Source organism: Otolemur garnettii, unplaced genomic scaffold (assembly GCF_000181295.1).
Source record: "Otolemur garnettii isolate 467f Iridium unplaced genomic scaffold, OtoGar3 scaffold00095, whole genome shotgun sequence".
In the NCBI taxonomy this organism is placed as follows: domain Eukaryota; kingdom Metazoa; phylum Chordata; class Mammalia; order Primates; family Galagidae; genus Otolemur; species Otolemur garnettii.
The window spans coordinates 7,550,128-7,567,701 of record NW_003852490.1 but is presented as its reverse complement, the minus strand read 5'-3'; the positions used below and the strand labels follow the sequence as shown (position 1 = coordinate 7,567,701).

General features: G+C 43.0%; 1 protein-coding gene across 8 annotated transcripts in view; it reads left to right on the top strand.

Annotated features, from left to right (window-relative positions):
- The window catches only part of LTBP1 (latent transforming growth factor beta binding protein 1), a 437,504-nt gene that overhangs the window by 175,848 nt on the left and 244,082 nt on the right, over positions 1-17,574 (top strand). For 4 of the 8 annotated variants that reach the window (XM_023516658.1, XM_023516654.1, XM_023516652.1 and 1 more), the window contains one exon: positions 5,792-5,959. The exons of 1 other annotated variant lie outside the window; for it this stretch is intronic. In XM_023516658.1, coding sequence (XP_023372426.1) covers positions 5,792-5,959 — 168 coding nt within the window. Of the gene's footprint in view, positions 1-5,598; positions 5,960-17,574 lie in introns of those variants that run through there. 3 more of the 8 variants (XM_023516657.1, XM_023516656.1, XM_023516655.1) reach the window with 1 other exon arrangement.

Genomic DNA, 17,574 nt, shown 5'->3' with positions numbered 1-17,574 from the left:
AGTTGATGGCAGGCGTGCACCTGTTAGCAGGGATCTGGGCAGTTGATGGCAGGCGTGCACCTGTTAGCAGGGATCTGGGAAGTTGATGGCAGGTGTCCACCTGTTAGCAGGGATCCGGGAAGCTGATGGTAGGTGGGCACTTCTTAGCAGGGATCTGGAAAGTTGATGGTAGGTGTGCATCTGTGAGCACCTGTTTCCCCTGTGAAGCAGTAAGTAAAGTTACTCTGAGAGTGTGTGATGAGGTGACTGTTGTCCATCTACTGGAATGGATATTTTGGGGGTTGAATTTTACATGGTGGACATTGAAACCTGGGTCTCTGACAAGCAATCAGCATTTCCTTGGGAAATCCATAACATGTCCAGAAATTTATTCTTATATTAAATAATTTAACAGTCTTCTTGGCTTCTCTGTAAAGCTGTCTCCTGAAACGTGTGTAAGTGGAAGGAAGTCATGTGTGTTTGTGGGAGAGAGGATGAGTAGCTGATGTACAGTTTCCTTTAGAGAATATTAAGGGGGAACTGAAAGGGGGAGAAAGCTGGGATGGTCTTGCCTTTACATTTCTATCACCTGTGTACCAGTTGTTTCACTCACTCCTGAAAAACTCAAGAGCTGGAGCTGGGATCTCCCTCCAGATTCTTGTCTGAGGAACTGCCCACATCAGAACTGGTGATCTCATCTGAGTCTCCCTTTGCAGGGTTTTCTAGGACTGGGGTAACCTGGTGAAGTCATAGATCTGATACTAATTTTAATGACACAGCACCTTTCTCGAGGACCGTGGAACACTCTGTGGGTGTTGTTTTAGTAGTCCAGGTGGTATTTAACAACCCTGGAAAGCTAAACAATAAGCATTATTTAATCCTCTTATGATTTGTCCTTCAAAGGCTTGTTGGTCTCAAAGACTTTTTGGCGATGGGCTGCAAGTGGGAGAATGAGCTGTTAGCTCAGTTTCTCTCTCACCCAGAAGAGAGTACACATGACCTGTGTCCAACTCTACTCGTAGGTCTCTGAGCCACAGCGAGGCTACTTCTTCCCAAAGGATATTGCCTGTGCAGGTCGGGCCCTGCTGGATGAATGCTAATGTGCTGTCACAGCTTTCTGGACGAATGCTGAGGAGACAGTGTTTGCTCACGACATCTGATGTGACTCTTGAACTCGTTACATTTATTTCTTCGGCTGTCTTTGCTTTTGGTCACATCCTGGTCTAATGCCTGGAAGATGGCGACCAACTGTGCTCTTTTCTAGATCGAAACCCAGTTGTCAAGAACAAGTTTGCCGTTTTGGTATTTTCCCGTCATTAGGATTGTGAAGCAGAAATGAAAGCTTTTCCTCTTGAGGGGAGGGGCGTCACCTTCCCTTCCATCCGGTTCTCCATTCACGCTGAATATCTGTGGTTAGTTTTAAACCGTGTGCCAGTTGCCTCTTCTTGGAGGTATGAATTCGCGCAGGGTCTGGCACAAGTTGCAGACAGGATGTTGCCTCTTGTGTGTCTTAATTGACTGACCAGGAGGCCCAATGGAGGGTGCTGAATGGCTCCAGGCGATCTGAGCCTCTAGCCAAGGCCTCTAAACCTCCTGGTTTTAAAGTGCTTGCTTAAGATTTCTGGGGCCGATTTACCTACAGGGATTCTAAAAATCACATTATTTTTTTCTTAGAGGGACCAAGTGCAAAAGCTGTGCTGATATTTTCCCTGTTAACTCTTAACTGGACTAACTTGAGATTTGTAATTCCTGGTAATTCCTAAGGTACCAGCAGGCACCACTTGCTGGGGGTGGTCTCCCACTGGTCACTCCTGTGCTTCTCTCCTCCTTGGGGAAGCAGGGCCTCAGAGCTGGATGAGCTCCAGCGTCCCGGGAGTCCTGGATCTCTGGTGGGGGGGGGGTCAACAATTGCCCTCGCTCCATGGGCACCTTCAGACCCCTCCATTCACTCTGTATGTGTTGAGTGCCCACTCTGTAAAAAGGACCAGGGGTCCTTCAGTATTAGTTTCATCAAGGCATTTAGAGAAGACGCCTCCGATACACCAAACAGGCTGAGGAGGAGATTTCAAGTCCATGGTTAGTGAGTTTCTACAGAACTCTTGAGAGATGAGTGTTGTCTTCAACTTACCATATGGGAAGAATTTGAGGCTCAGAGCAGAGAGTGGACCATTGTTTTGGGTATTTTAAAATGTAAACTCTTCACACTATACCCTAGAATGATTTTTTAAAAGTAGTGATGGAAGAATGTGTTTTCTAATCCATTTAACATTTATGGAGAATTTAGAGATCTGAGGTACCATTTAATATCAAAAGCAGTTGTGAAGGCCGGGTGCAGTGGCTCACACCTGGGATCCTAGCACTGTGGGAGGCTGAGGCAGGTAGATTGTTTGAGTTCACAGGTTTGAGACCAGCCTGAGCTAGAGTGAGAACCTGTCTTTAAAAATATCTGGGTGTTGCAGTGGGTGCCTGTAGTCTCAGCTACTTGGGAGGCTAAGGCAGGTGAGTCGTTTGAGCCCAAGAGTTTGAGGTTGCTATAAGCGTGATGCCACAGCACTCTGCTGAGTGTGACAAAGGGACACTGTCTCAAATAAATAAATAAAAAGTAGAACATTCTGCTTAAAAATTCGGATTCTCTCAAAAAATAAAAAGCAGTTGTGACTTTTTTATTCCTAATTTTGAGAAGATATACAGAAGCCTAAAGTAATTATAATGAAGAAACAAATGCTTCCTTAAGGGGTGAGAAGGCCTGGGAATACAAGTGTCTGTTTTAGAATGAGATTCCTTTATAGCTGAATGCTTGTAAAACACAGGCGTTTTTTATTTTTATATGAAATAAAATGTATCTTCTGCTTCCAAGAAGATGTGAACGTTGTAAAAATCAGAATTAAGTCATATGAAACTGTCTCTGTCTTTTGAAAATCCAGATGATCCCAGGCCAAAAAAAATTTTTTTTGGCAAAGAAATACAAGTTTTTAAAAACAATAGGCCCGGAGAATCTCCAGTGCCTATAAAGTGACTACTGTAGCTGGGAGGTGAAATGGGAATCATGATTAAGGGCCGGCTTTCTTTGGATGTCTCCGTTTGCCTAAGTGAGCATAATTTAGGTGACTGTGTGAGCATCTGCCTGGCAGCTGCGGGTGCTCCAAGGTAATGCCAGAGAAGACAAAATAGTTGGCACACCGTTTCTAATTCCATTATCGTACCAGGAGCCAGAAAAAATAGAAGTTCATATTCTTTTGAAGTGGGAAGATGTTGTCTCCTTTTTGCTTGGGCTTCACACACTTGCACACACCCAGTGTCCTCAAGATACGTGTAATGACAGTGTAGAGTCCAAGCTGGTTTGTCTGTGCTACTGTAAGGACACAAAGCACACGAGATTAGGAAATCGCCAGTCCATTTTATTATTTTTATTGCTTTTTATTTCTGGGGTAGAGTCTCAGCTAAGTTTTGAATGTCATATAAGCCTTTAAAAAGTGGTCAGCAACTTCTCTTTCTTTAAATAAAGTTTTAGTAGAACATGCCACACCCATTCAGCAACTTTTTTTTTTTTTTGGATGGGCTGCTTTTCAGCTACCTGCCGGAGTTGAATAGTTGAAACAGTTCTTTTGGCCTGCAATCCTAAAATATTTACTATTTAGCTTGCAGGGAAAGTTTGCCAGACCCTGATTTAAAGCATCAACAGTAGCTTCCTATTGGGTGTCATTTTGCGAGGTGCCAGAGGCCTGATTAACCTCTAGGGTTAACAGAACAGAGGGATCAGACAGCATGTCTTAACAGCGTGTCTAATGCTCGTCATAGTCACTGGAGAAGGAGAAATATTCTTGGAAAGACATTTGAAAAGAATCAAGGGTTTCATCTTCCTGAGGAGTCATTTTTCTTCTTCTGTTAAGGGAGAGGGCCAACCCAGCCGATAGCTTCAAGTATTCTAATTTTAGCTCTCTTTGATTGTTTGTGGCAGTTGTCTTTGAGTATTTGAAGGACTGTCACGTGGAAGAGGCCTTAGATTCTAAGATCATGATGAACTGAATTAGGACTGATGGGTGCAAGTTACTGTGAGACCATATTTCTTTCAACTTAAGAAAGAACAGTGCTTTCTAGGGACGTCCCAGGATGTGCACTGTGGGTCATGAGCTCCCCGTCACAGGCCATGTTCAAGTGAAGGCAAGGAGACCTCTTGATGCATGGAATGCGGGCAATGGATAAGACATGGTTGTGTCAGAAAACCTCTGAGGTCCCATTCCAACCTTGAAATTCTAATGGCTTCTTTTGTTAAAGTTCTTTGTTTCCAAGCCCAGATTTTGACCACAATTTGATTTATTACAGATCTAAAGAGGCATCTTGGATGTTTTTCTGAAAGTATAATACTGGCCAAACCAAAGCAGTATAAAGGGGGGAGAAGCTTATCTGGTGGGCAGAGATGGCAGCAGAAAGGCTGACCTGTAGCCAATCCCCTTTTAGTTACGTGCTGGCAACAGAGGGTCTCTGCTACCTACCAGCCTCGTCTTACCTCCTAGATGAACAATCTCTCTGGAGCTACTGCTACCATCTTTGCCTTCTGCCTAGTTTCCTGGAAAGAGGAAGGATCTGGCTGGGGTCACGTCACAGATGTAGAAGTCAAAACAGGGCTTTTGTTCTGCAGTTTGCCAGAGAGTTTAGATTGGGACCTGGCAGGGGAGGGCAGGTCTGGATGAAGGCATAGGGTCTGTGTGTACCTCCACTGTCAAGGCACAAAAGCGGCCAAACACAGTACAGAATTAATGAGTTAAACTTTATTTACAAAAACAGGCAAAGGGTTCGGTTTGCCCCCTGGGGCTGTCGCTTGCTGATCCCTGGTGTAGACACTGAGAGTTAGACCTGGCTAGAAAATGTCAGCTCCAATTCTCTCACGTTGAAGAAAAAGTGAAATGACATGTCCAAAGTCATACGAGGGCTGAGCCAGGGTGACAAGCCAGAATCTGCTTTTAGTCTAGCGCCCGGTTTGTGATGCTGTGCTGTCTTGGCTGTGTGGTCAGATGACAGCGCCCGTGAAGGAAAGCAATACCTGTTCCAGGTGGTCTATGCATAGTAACAGCCAGAGCTGAGAGATGGTCTTCCAAGGGAGGCAACCCATTTCCCCTGTGGCCCAGCTTGCCTTTTTCTTAGATGGGCCTGTTCACAGTAAAACAAAATATATGTTGCTGAAATTCATACAGAGCAATAGTGCCCCGGAGTTGTGAAAAAGAAATGGGCTCCCGCAGCTGCGTCACAGGATTTGATCACTTCGGCCGAGAGTGCCAGGAGATTTGAGACAGATGTTTTCAGACATGCCGCATGCCTAAAACATTTCCAGGGGTCGGGCTGCAAATAGTGACTTAATAAGTGGAGAAACAGGAAAGTATGCGAGTAGAGGGCACGAGAGTTTATTCGCCACGAGGTGCATGGCCAACCTCTCTGCATTCCATCTGCCTGTCAGGGTTGGCTCTTTAATCTGTCGTGCCCTCCGTATTGCTCTTTGTCTGCCCGTGAATAAAGTGCAGCATTGTGGTTAGTAATCCCACTCCAGTGACTCGACTTCAAATGTGGTTTTGGAGTGCATCCCAGAGTTCTGTTTGCTAAGCTTCCTACTCCTGTTTCAGAGACACCACTGGATACCGAGCAGCGAGCACTAAGGCTTCCCTCTTCCCTTAAACCTGTCGGGTTGTGGGCTCTCTCTTTCCCCCTCTCGTGCCGTTCTTTTCTTTTTTCTTTTTTTTTTTTTAAACCTTCCAAGGCAAGTTCATGGATACTAAGCTGATGTGTTTGTTGTTCTTTTTCTCCCTGCCTCCACTCCTAGTGAGTAACCACACTGGCCGCATCAAGGTGGTCTTTACTCCGAGCATCTGTAGAGTGACCTGCACCAAGGGCAGCTGTCAGAACAGCTGTGAGAAGGGGAACACCACCACTCTCATTAGTGAGAATGGTCATGCTGCCGACACCCTGACGGCCACGAACTTCCGAGTGGGTGAGTTCCTCCACGGCCCCTGACTGTCCGTACTGAAGGGAGTTTTAGGAGGTTGTAGCATTGAGACACCCCTCCATTCACCCTCTGCTTCAATGGCTTTCTGTCTAGGCGTAGAACTGTGCTTCTTTCTTGAGATCTTTTAAATTACTTTCAGAATAACTTCAAACCTGATTTTGGTTTCCTAGAGAAATGTCAACTGGAACATTTTCCCGTATTGCTTAACATTTAGGCAGCCCCGTGGTGATGGGAATATACATATACATTTGTGTGTAGTAGAACAGAAGAGAATAGCTTTTAGATTAGGACCTGAAGGTATAACTTGCCCTGATCAGCTTCACATTTTATTGGCCCCCTGATAAGGAGAATTTGTGTGAGAATTGACTCATGTCATAAACTTTGGAATGGAAAGTGGTGATAAAATTGATATTTTACTTCGAAAATAGCCAGACTCTTAAAAAAAAAAAAAAACAAAACTCTCAACCTTATCAAAAACCTTGGTTGTAGAAAGGAATACAGATTTGCATGTTTTGCTACGGTTCTGCTCTGCGTCACAACACTGAATTATAAATTGATATATAGCGTGGATTTGGGGGAAGATTTACTAGTAGGTTGCTGTCAGCAGTCAAAAACTTAACTTAAATATGAACTAGTACTTACTGACTGCAAAAAAGCCTTTTTGTTTCTTTTGAAATTTTTGCTTTTGACTTTTTTGTAAATGGAGAAATCTTGCGGTCCACTCGGTGCTGTCCTAGTGCCATGTTGTCATGCAATACAGTATTTTTGTCACAGAAAAATGTCTTTTATTATTTTTTGACCAATTATGGTTTGCCATGTGTACTCAAATAATCGCAGACACCCACGTTACTTTATGAGTTACTCACAAGAATAACCCAAATGTCAGACAGATAATAACACTGGCTAGATCTGGTCTTTTTATGGAATATTGCTGTTTAGTCTTGGGAGTGTACGTCTGGGGGAGGGTAGGAAAAAGGGGTGTCTATTTCAGACTGATTTCCATCAGGAGAAAATACACGGCACAGCCTGAAGTCCTTACTAGCTCTTGGACAATTCTGCTGTTTTACCGTGACTCCTAATCCTTGCGAGGTTGAAGCAGTATTTTTGATCGTCTGTGCTTGGAAAAAACAAGTGCCCATAGATACGATTTAAAAGAGCGTTGTAAATTTCCTGGCTATGAGAGGGGTACTTTGGGCATATTTTTAAAAGAATTTAGCTATGAGGTGCCAAATGGCACATTATCCTCCGCAGGGCAGGGAGCCGAGTCTAATGGGAAGTGTTTTGAACTGACGATCAGGGGAAACCGGATTCTGGTCCTGGTTGTGCCACTAACTAGCTAATCCACAGGGCTTGCCAGTTAATCTTTCTGGGCCTCAGTTTTTCCTCATTCATAAAATAAATGGGATTGTTTTTAGTGACCTCTAAAATTTAGTCCATCCCTGAAATCCTATGACCTTTTATCAATAGTAAGTACTATTATTATATGGCTTTGGGGGAGGGCTCTAGACAAGAAGGGGAAGGGAAAGGCAATTTCTGATTTCTAGCTTAATGCAGATGTAATGGCTTTCCCCACTTTGCTTGGTTGTTCCATCGCTTTCTTCACTCACTGCTCCCCGTCTTCCGTCCCCATCGGCAGTGTCTGCTCCCTCTCCTTGCATTTATGCTGAATCTTGACAGTGGCAATGACAGAGTCAGTGAATGGGTGGTAATTTTTGGCGTACAGTGCATTCATTTTGAAACTAAATATTTGAAGGCGGTGAGAAACAAGGAAGTGCACTTGTTAAAACATGCCGCACACTTTCCTCTCTGGCTGTTAACCAGATGTTTAGGAACAGAGGACGCATAGCCTATTCAAGACACAAAACGGAGCAAAATTAATTACACAACGGCATTTCAGAATCAGAACTCGACTCTCCATAAAAGGATTGGCAGAGTGCTTTAATTAAAAAAAAAAAAACAAAACGGGAGGGTGTGGTGAGGAGGGGCCATGGTAATACATAGTTTCACATTTGAAATCGTGGGAAATATTTCATTAATATCCTGAGCTATTTCCCTCTGCTATTTACATTTTAGTTCAAATAGTAGTTTGAGGAACACGTTTTATGATTTTTCTTTATTGAAGAATGGTAATTTTACAGAACTTAGAGATTGTGATCTTTCAAAAATAGGGAAAGTTTTTAAAACTAATATTATGCACTCATCTTAGTTTCTGACTTCTCTGGCTTAGTATAATTTTACTGTTTACCAAAAGTGGCTCTCTCATTTTTTTTCTATTTGTTTGTAATAAATTAAATCCATTGGAAAATCAGATATACATATGGAACATTAATTCAGTTTGAAAAATTATCTTTAAAAAAAGAAGAAGGTGTGAAATTTTTCAACGCTTATTAACTATTCTCTTTGTCCTCTGATACTTAAAGATACAAGGGGAGCTGGTAAACTTTTTCTGTAAAGGTTGAGATAGCCTGTGTTTTGGGCTCTGTGGGCCGTATGGGCTCTGTTGCAACCTGTGCTCTTCAGTGTGGCTGCAGCCTGAGACAATCCGGAGAGGAGTAGGCGTGGCTGTGTTACAGAAACTGGTTGGGCTCAACTTGGCTGAGCACCGTAGTTTGTCGACCCCTGCTCCACAGAGTACAAAATAATGTGAGTAAAATCACATGAAGTTCATACGTGAGGCACTTTAATTAGATAATGCATTTTGATAGAGTGACAGAAATAATTTTGTATAACAAGATTTATAGTTTTTTTGAAAAAGATAGTATTGTCATCATTTTTTGAACTAAGGACATTTAGGTAGAGAGGGTTAAGTGAGGTTGCTTTAGTGGCACAGCAGGTCAGATAAGACTAGAGCCTAGGTCTCCTTCTGTCGTCTGTTTACTTACTTCCCTGGAGTCCGACCATGAGGTATGGGAGGGACAAGGTGAAGGACCTCACGGAGTTGGCTCTTGTGGGACGTCCAGATGGCATAATAGGGTGAGAAAGCGTCTGAAAGCCTAGCAGCCCTGGGTTCGAGTCCTGGCTTCATTTCAGACATTGCTGGTCGGGCTCTGTGTCCTGTCTGGGCCCAGCTCCCCTCGTCTGTACGGTGCAGGTACCACTAGACGTGTGGAGAGTTGTTCTGCAGCAGACTCATGGGACAGTTCCCAGGTTCATTGGTGCTGCTTCTGTGTTGATCTGGTCTGCGATGATGGTGAGTCTGGGCTGTACAGATGTGAACGGGAGCAGGTGCTTTCCCCATGACTAGGAAGCACGTGGTCTCTATTCTTGCGTATTCGGTGGGAGAAATAGGAAGTCTAATCTCCACTCAGTGTGAATCTAAAAGTGAGGCCCAATTTAAGATGATGGTCAAGGGAACTACTGTGAGAGTCTAGAATAAACTCATTGTTATGAGAGGCAATATTGCTATGATGTAAGAGAATATTTACCTTAAATAGTGTTTCCTATAAGGCAGATTTCTAGTTATCACGACTTTTTGGGCAGCATTCTGAGCTCTGCCTCCCTGTTCCCCCTGCCTTTTTATAAAATGGAACCATAGCCCTAGTTGGGTGGCCGGTAGGTTCATCACTGTTTTCTTAACAGATTCTTGACATTTCATAAGGATAGAATGAAGATGACCTTCTGAGGTTTTTGAGTTGTTTATAAAGCCCTCCAATAAGAAGAACATATGAATTCATGTTGTCACAACTAGAATATTTAAAAAACAGTAATACCGTCACTTGGTATAGCTTATTTGTAGAGATAATGACAAGGGGTCATGATCGCTAAAGTCACACATTTTGGTTTATACAGTGCTGCTTTTTCTGAGGAGTTGCAAAAGACCTATGTTCCCTTAGCACTGATTGAATAATTATAAACAAAATTTTTGATAATTTCAAAGGTATGTTCCTATGAGTTATTTGATGCTCATTACTTCTGAGAGGTGAATGGTAGTGCACATAATTTGCAAATATGAATACTGAGGGTTTATTGGCTTGATTAAAGATGGTTTAAGCCAAGTTTTCTTTTCTTTTCTTTCTTTTTTGAGACAAAGTCTCATTCTGTTATCTGGGCTAGAGTGCAGTGGTGGTGTCATAGCTTATGGCAACCTCAAACTCCTAGACTCAAGCTGTCACGTCTGCCACCACTACTCCCGGCTAATTTCTCTTTTTAAAAACTTTATTTATGTAGAGACAGGGGTCTCACCATGTTGCTGAAGCTGGTCTCAAACTCCTAGGCCCCAGCAGTCCTTTTGCCTTGGCCTTCAAAGCACTGGGATTATAGGTGTGAGCCACTGTATCTCAGTCAGGGTTTCTTATCTTATGGTCACAGTCCCTCTGGCTGTCCCATGTTGCTTCTTAGGACTGTAAATTACAGGATTATGTTTAAAGCATGGTAGTAGATTTTCTGAGATAAGCAAATCATAAACTTGACCTCAAAGAGCTTATGCTTTGAGGAAGAGCTGAGAAGTATGTGTAATAACCCTAAATCAAGGTAGAAAGCTCCTAGCAGGAGCCCAGAGAAGGGGGGATGTTGACAGAGAATAGGGCTGGTGTGGAGTTTTCTATTAGGTCCCCATGCTGTCCCCTCAACACGTTCCTGAATGCATGGTCTCATGGTGGGAGCTGAGGAAATAGACGAACATTCGTCTGATTGTGGACTGAAAGGGGCAGCAGGACTTGAAACATGAGTAAGTCCCACGTGAAAGGTGGAAGGAGGAAGAGAAGGAAGAGAGAGGGGTGTTGATGTGGGAATGAAGAACTTCCCCTCAGTTGGGCATGGAGTCCTACAGGCACAGGTGGCTTCTGGGAGTTGGGGACAGCTTCTCTGAAGTATAGGATGCGTGACAAGACAAAGACGGTGAATGACAAGCCCAGGAAGGTCGGTAGGCTGTGGAAGCACTTGGATTTCAAGCTTAGGAATTTGGATTTTATTCTTCCAGAACCTGCAAAAATTATTTGAAAAGGAGAAGTTGATGGCTGTCATTTTAAAAAAGAGAAAAGTGTTGCCCCTCCCCCTTTTAAGTTAGGAGGCAAGTGTTTGAAGAAGCTGTACATGTTTCTGAAGGAATGGCTCCTTCAGCTAGCTGTCCTGAGGGTTGTCAGATGCTCTGCCTTGGAAACCTCCCTGGTGTTCACAAAACCCACCTAATACTGCCATGCTTTGATGAGGGATAGAAGCTCTTCATGTTGCTAAACTCACTCCAGAATTTCTCCTCACCAGGAGGGAAGCAAATCCCCTCATTGAGGCATTTAAATAAACTCAACATAACTGCTTAACGACTGGGAGGCACTTAGATTTTTTTGTGACAACTTTAGTTTAGTCTGTGAGACTCTATCCTCTGCCTTTTGTCATTGTTTAGACCCCCTGATGTTTGTCCAGCACAGAAACCAGTGAAAATGCCACTGGTCACACGTCATGCTTTGATTAACTGGTGGATATATTTTCCCCTTAATGCATTGTACAGGTATGTCTTATGTTTGTTTAAAGATGATTTAATACAGTACTAAAAGAAAATGGATTCTTTTCATTTGAGCAATTTTGCTAAGAGCCTAAGAGCTTAACAAGGGAACTACTTCCAAGTGGTATTTATTCTTATCACATAGATTTATTTATTTATTTATTTTTGAGACAAAGTCTCACTATGTCGCCCTCGGTAGAGTGCCATGGCGTCACAGCTCGCAGCAACCTCAAACTCTTGGGCTTCAGTGATCCTTCTGCCTCAGCTTCCCAAGTAGCTGGGACTACAGGTTCCCGCCACAATGCCCAGCTATTTTTTTGTTGCAGTTTTCATTGTTTAGCTGGCCTGGACCAGGTTCGAACCCTCCAGCCTGGGTGCATGTGGCTGGTGCCATAACCACTGTGCTATGGGTGCTGTACCACATAGTTTTATTTTTTAATGCTGAATAAATGTTCTTTTTTATCTTATTTAAGCTATAGAGCACCCTCAAAAGGCTGTTATGAGGGACATTCATTTCACATACACTAATTGAACGGAAATCATGTGCCAGGGATTGGTTTAGGCATTAAAGACACAGCAATGAACAAAATAGACCAAATCTTTGCCCTGCTCTGACATTAAAAAATATGATACGGCTACATCATGGATGAAATTCCAATATATTGTGCTGAGTGAAATCAGTCAGTCACAAAAAGACAAACACTATATGATTCCATGTATGCGAGATACCTAGAGTAGTCAAATTCATGGAGAAAGTAGGCATTACAGGGAATGTATATTACAGGGCATTACAGGGAGAATGGAATGGGGAGATTAATAGGTATAGAGTGAGTTTTGCAAAATGAAAATGTTCTGGAGATTAGATGCACGATGAACTATAAACTTAGAAACCATTAAGAAATGTATTTTAACACAATTAAAAATAAAAATAATTTTAAAAACATAGTATGTGAGTATACTCTGGTCAAATGTATGCCCCTAAAAATGTCATGTAAGGAGCAGTAGATATGATACAGTGTCAGGAAGTGATTGATACTATGCAGGAAAGTAAAGTTAGGAGAGGGGGTTGAGAGCAGGGCATGTTGGTGGGAAAGCCTGGATGACAGTGGGGCAGAGGCCTAATGAAGTGAGGAGTGAGCTCCGTGGGGGCACATCACGGACATTATCACCTGGCTGTGACCCTGCTTCTTCTTTTGTCTAAACTATAGATCCCCTCCAGAAGGCCTGCATCAGGGGAACGTTCCTCCAGACTTTTCCTAAATGTCATCTGGGGTTAGGTTCCATCGACCTGTGTTGTGCACGGTATTGGGGAATCAAAAGTGTCTGTAGCTCAAGAATCTTATACACGGGACAGAGGCAAGCAAGTGTTGTCCTGTGGCTGAAACAAAAAAGGAGATGGCTATGGAATTATTGGAGAAGGAGTCTCGGTAATTTATAATAAAAATGTAAAAGATGAGTTACCCAAAAAACAGTGTCACCTTTCTCCAACATTCTTTATATAAGGCAGATCCCATGATTTTGCTTTTAATTAAAGGAAATAAAACTGATTCCTACTCTTCCTCTTGTGAGAACAGGTGTCGTGGTGTGTGTGTGTGTGCACAAATGTGTATGTGTGTGTTTTGGGGGGGGGATTCTGGATGGGGAGAGGTGCATGGAAAGGTGGTTTCAGGGGCTGATTGGACCAAGCAGAGGCAAAATGTTGGCCCTAAGAGCTAAAATCAGACAGGATGGGGTCCTATTTGTTTGAAAAGGAAGATGTCTGAGGCTGTGAAGGTAAGTGGCATCAGAGTAGTTGTGTAAGGAAGTATTTCTGCAACCAGGACAGTTAAAAAAATTTTTAACCTTAGGTAAAAGAGGGTTCAGCAGTTTGCTAGATTTGGGAGAAAGGCATATGTGATAGATGGTTCCTTTTAAGCCAGGCCTGGCCTGTATCATGGGAGTGGATGGGGCTCCTTGAAAGGGCTGCGCTAGTCCAGACTGGAATAAATAACCTTTCAGCATTCCTTGGAGTCTGTAATACAATGTCACAAAGTGTGTATTCTTTCCTACTCTGTCAGCTCAAGCATACGGAGTGATCTTTGGAAAAGTCCAGACTGCTTAGCATAGCGTGTAGGGCCCTCCAGGATCGCTGCCACCTGGCTGCCGGGCCTTCGCTTTGGCAGTGCCGTTTCTTCCACCCTCATCCTCCACGTCTGCCAAGCTGAGCCACCACGATCTCGAAGGTCCCCACATGCTCTAGGCCCTCTGTGCTCCTGTGCCTCTGTGCACACTGCCTCCTCCGCCTGGAGGGTACGTTTCTCCACCCAATCTGCTTGGGCAATCACCCACTTCTTTTTCAGTTCTCAGCCAAGTGATGATCTAGTTACAAAGCCTCATTTCCCTTATTTGCTGACATGCCTGTTTCTTCCACTACACTCCGTATTGCTTGGGAACAGGGACCTGTCTACTCCATCTTGGTGTCCCTGTGCCAGCACAGTGCCTCACTTTAGAGATGCTAGTGCATTTCTGTTGATAATACATTGTATATTCAGGACCCAGGTCATGGGAGCACATACACGTCTTAGTTAGTGCAGCTTCATCATGAATTTCAGGGAAGTAGAATCACAGAAGTAAAAGTTGCCATCTGAGAAGTCTGTACACTAGAGTTTAGGAGGAAAGAGGGTGTTTCACTGATCACCAGAAACATGAAAATGGGCACCCTGGTAGTGCTTTTTATGAAGTTTTAAGGTTTTAACACTGACTGCACTCCATTTTCTAATCATTTAAAGTGCAACTAGATTTTCATACCTTTAGTATAGTTATTCCTGCTACCTGGAATCCCTGCTCACCATTCCTGCATCTGTCTAAATACTGCCAGTCTTTTAAGAAAGAATTTTAAGTTTCATTTCAAATTGCTCTGCCTGCGCTGTTTTTTTTTTTTTCTGTTCTGTAATACCTGGAGTCATTACTGTGTCATTTGATAATCAGCTGCCTCGCTCAGGTATGCTGTTGGCTGGCTCCAGAAGCCTGGGTTGGCAGTCTCACCCCTTTGATTCTCGATTTCCACGTTGGCAGAATGAATTATAATGCCCTGACCTTCCTTAGCAAGTTGCTTTGCAGCAGACAAGAAGGGGCAGGCTGAAGGTGCACGTGGGCTCCTTGGATTGATTTGGAGACCTTTGTCTTCTTCTGAAGATGATAAATCCTTCTCCTAATTCTCAAACTCTATCTCCTGCGCTGTGGAGTAGAGACCTTTGGGGTACACATGATACATACCCTACTGAGCTCCCGAAGGTGTAACCCCTTTCTGTCTGGAGGAGAGAAGAGAAGAGGAGTGGAAGGAGAAGAGGGAATGGGGTCATATCTTTGGGAGCTCGGATAGGGTATGCATTACGTGTACCCCAGAGATGTGGTTCCTTCATTTACTGATCCTGACAGCACAGCCCCATCAAAAAGCACATGGAAGGCACCTTCCCTTTAGTACTCCAGGAGGAGTGCTCAGAAGGCTCCCTGATTGTTCAGGTGTAGGTTTGCTCTGAGCAGGTTAGACTTGGCACAGAGTGACATCCGGGAGCTTCCCCATGTGGCCAAGACAGTGTCGCAGCACCATGTCCTCCCTGCCTTGGCTCCTGCTCCTCCTGGAGGCACTCGCTCACTTACACAGGAAGCCGTGTCTGTTGCCAAGCCTGCTGGCAAGGGTAAGAGCATTTAAACAGTGTAATACATTTTGGAACCCAAAGCTGTAGTCAGGAGGAAAAGTAATCATCCCGAGTAGATGGGGGCATCTCTGATGATGTATGATAGCAACGTTTGATCCTTCTTTGTGCTATTCACTTTGCTCTCAGTGGTGTAATTCACTTCTGGGCCCTTAGGTTAGAGTAAATTTAAGCAAGATGGACTTAAAATAGATACTGTAATCACATTTATGTGATACAGTGTATACCTGTGGCATTTATTGGTGTGCGAGTTGAGCTCAATTTTATATTTATGGTTAAAGAAGTCAACTATTTGTAGCAACTTATAATTACGAATTTGTGTACTGTTGGAAAAACCTCCTGGAACTAATATCACAAATGATGTGAAAGTGTTTTTGAGGGCAGCCCCGCAGCCATCTTTAGGCTAAGCAGTCCAGGAAAATAAAATAACTACCAAATGGGGAAGGAGAGAGTTAGTGAGGAAGTTTGGTTGAAATTCATTCTCCAAACTTATATCACAAATAAAATAAGAAGATCCAGATGCTGTTCCATTGCCCATTTAATGTAATGTTGTCATTGATACACTTATTGAAACTTGACTTTCTGTTTAGTTGAAGGGTATGGGCTGAAGGAATGGTTTACTGTTCAACTTCGTTATTTTGAAAGTGGACTCATGCAATCATTACTGAAAAACTGGCATGACTGTAGTATTGGCATTTCCTAAGATATGTTGGGGAGAACACACCCAACTTTATGCAGTAATGAGAGATTGCTTTCCTCTGAGACCACATTTCAAAAGCCCATCAGATTGAATAAGAATTGGTTCTAGATTTCAGGGGCTTTCTAAGTTTTCCTAGTGGAAACATTCAGCCTCATTTTTATCAGATTCTCCCTAGAAGAAGCAAAAGGGAAATGTGACAGGAGAGCCTTTGACAGCAAGGAAAGCAGACCACAGCCCTTGTCCCTGCAAATTAGGAAGTGCGCTAGAACATTCTAAGCTAAAGTCTTACTTAGTAAGATTAGAATTTGTCACTTTTTGCCACTGCGTTGTCCCTTTCTGAAGAAAGGGTGATTTATGAGCTCTCTGAATCTTCTGGTGGCATTAATAACATCTTGAGCCAGCTGTTTTATTGGGTGTACACAGAGGGTAATTAGAAACATCTGAGAATCTCTTAATGTGCCCCCAAAACCATGACGTTGTATGGAAAAGAAAAAAAAATAACATTCATGCCAAAATTGTGTACTTGGTAAATAGATGAATTAGTATTAAACAAAATTTACTTTGTATTATGCCATTTTTCAGAAAGAAGCTAAAGTCTTCAGGCTGAAAATATCCTTTTATTGAAATACTCTCACTGTAAAAATCATAACCATATTTGGTAAAAGACTTCTGACTGTGCTGTTCATACAGTAATTATCATTTCCCTTCTGTCAAAATCCATCATATTATAGTCTGTTTTCTGCCAGAAGGAGTATTTCTTCTTTTTACCTTACAGTTTCTTAAAAATTTTAGACTTCTGAGAGATCTCATTTAAGGAAATTAACTCTTAAAAAAAATACTGCACCAGAGACTAATAGTGTCCAATTTGCCTAATAGTCCATCCTAGAAACCGGGTTGGGATGTAGAAACTTGGGCTCTATTTCAGCTGGTTGTTTGAAATTTGATCTGCTCCAGCGGTGGTTTGAGTTTGAAGAATTTGAGTATGTAGCAACAACAGCCGCTAAGTTAGGCCCTGATTTAAATCAGACACTGTTCTTCCTTCTGTCAAGACAAAATCTAGACCAGAAAACCTAACAATTTGGTGGTGGCTTGTGAATGGGTCCTTTCATCTTCATTCACAAATAACAGTCCCTTCTGAGAAGTCAGGATTGAGTCCGACTGACATATCCGAAGCAGACAGGAAGGAGTTGAACTTGGATGCCTCTGCTGTGACTTCAACCTGTCTGACTTTGGATGTCTTTACTGGGTATGCCAGTTCTGTTCTTTTAGATCATTTTCAGTGGGATTCCACATCGATCAGGGAGATGAAATTGTGGCTAATTGTTACGTTTGGCTGACTTAATGAAGCCTCTGGAAGAGGAAATGGATTCACCTGTATAAAAGTGTTCGCAGGACAGAGTAGTAGTAGTTGTGGCTGAAATATGACTTCCAGTGCTTGCCAGCTGGTTTAAGGACAGAATTTAGGATTGCTCAAAAGGTATAGATGTCCAGCCTGAACCCTGGGCTCCCTGAATCAGAATTTCTGGGTGTGTGTATTTTGACAACAAATGATGCAGGCAAATTGTTATATGTAATTCTGGTAGAGAATTTGCAGTCTAAGCCCGTGCTCTTCACCCTTTAGTGTCCTTAGGAATCAGTGCAGATCTTGTTAAAATGCAGTTTCTGATTCTGTGGATCTGGGTGGGGACTGAGATTCTGCCTTTAGAAGCAAGCTCTCAGCCGAGGCGATGCTGCCTGCCTGTGCAACACCTTTTCTATCACAGAGATC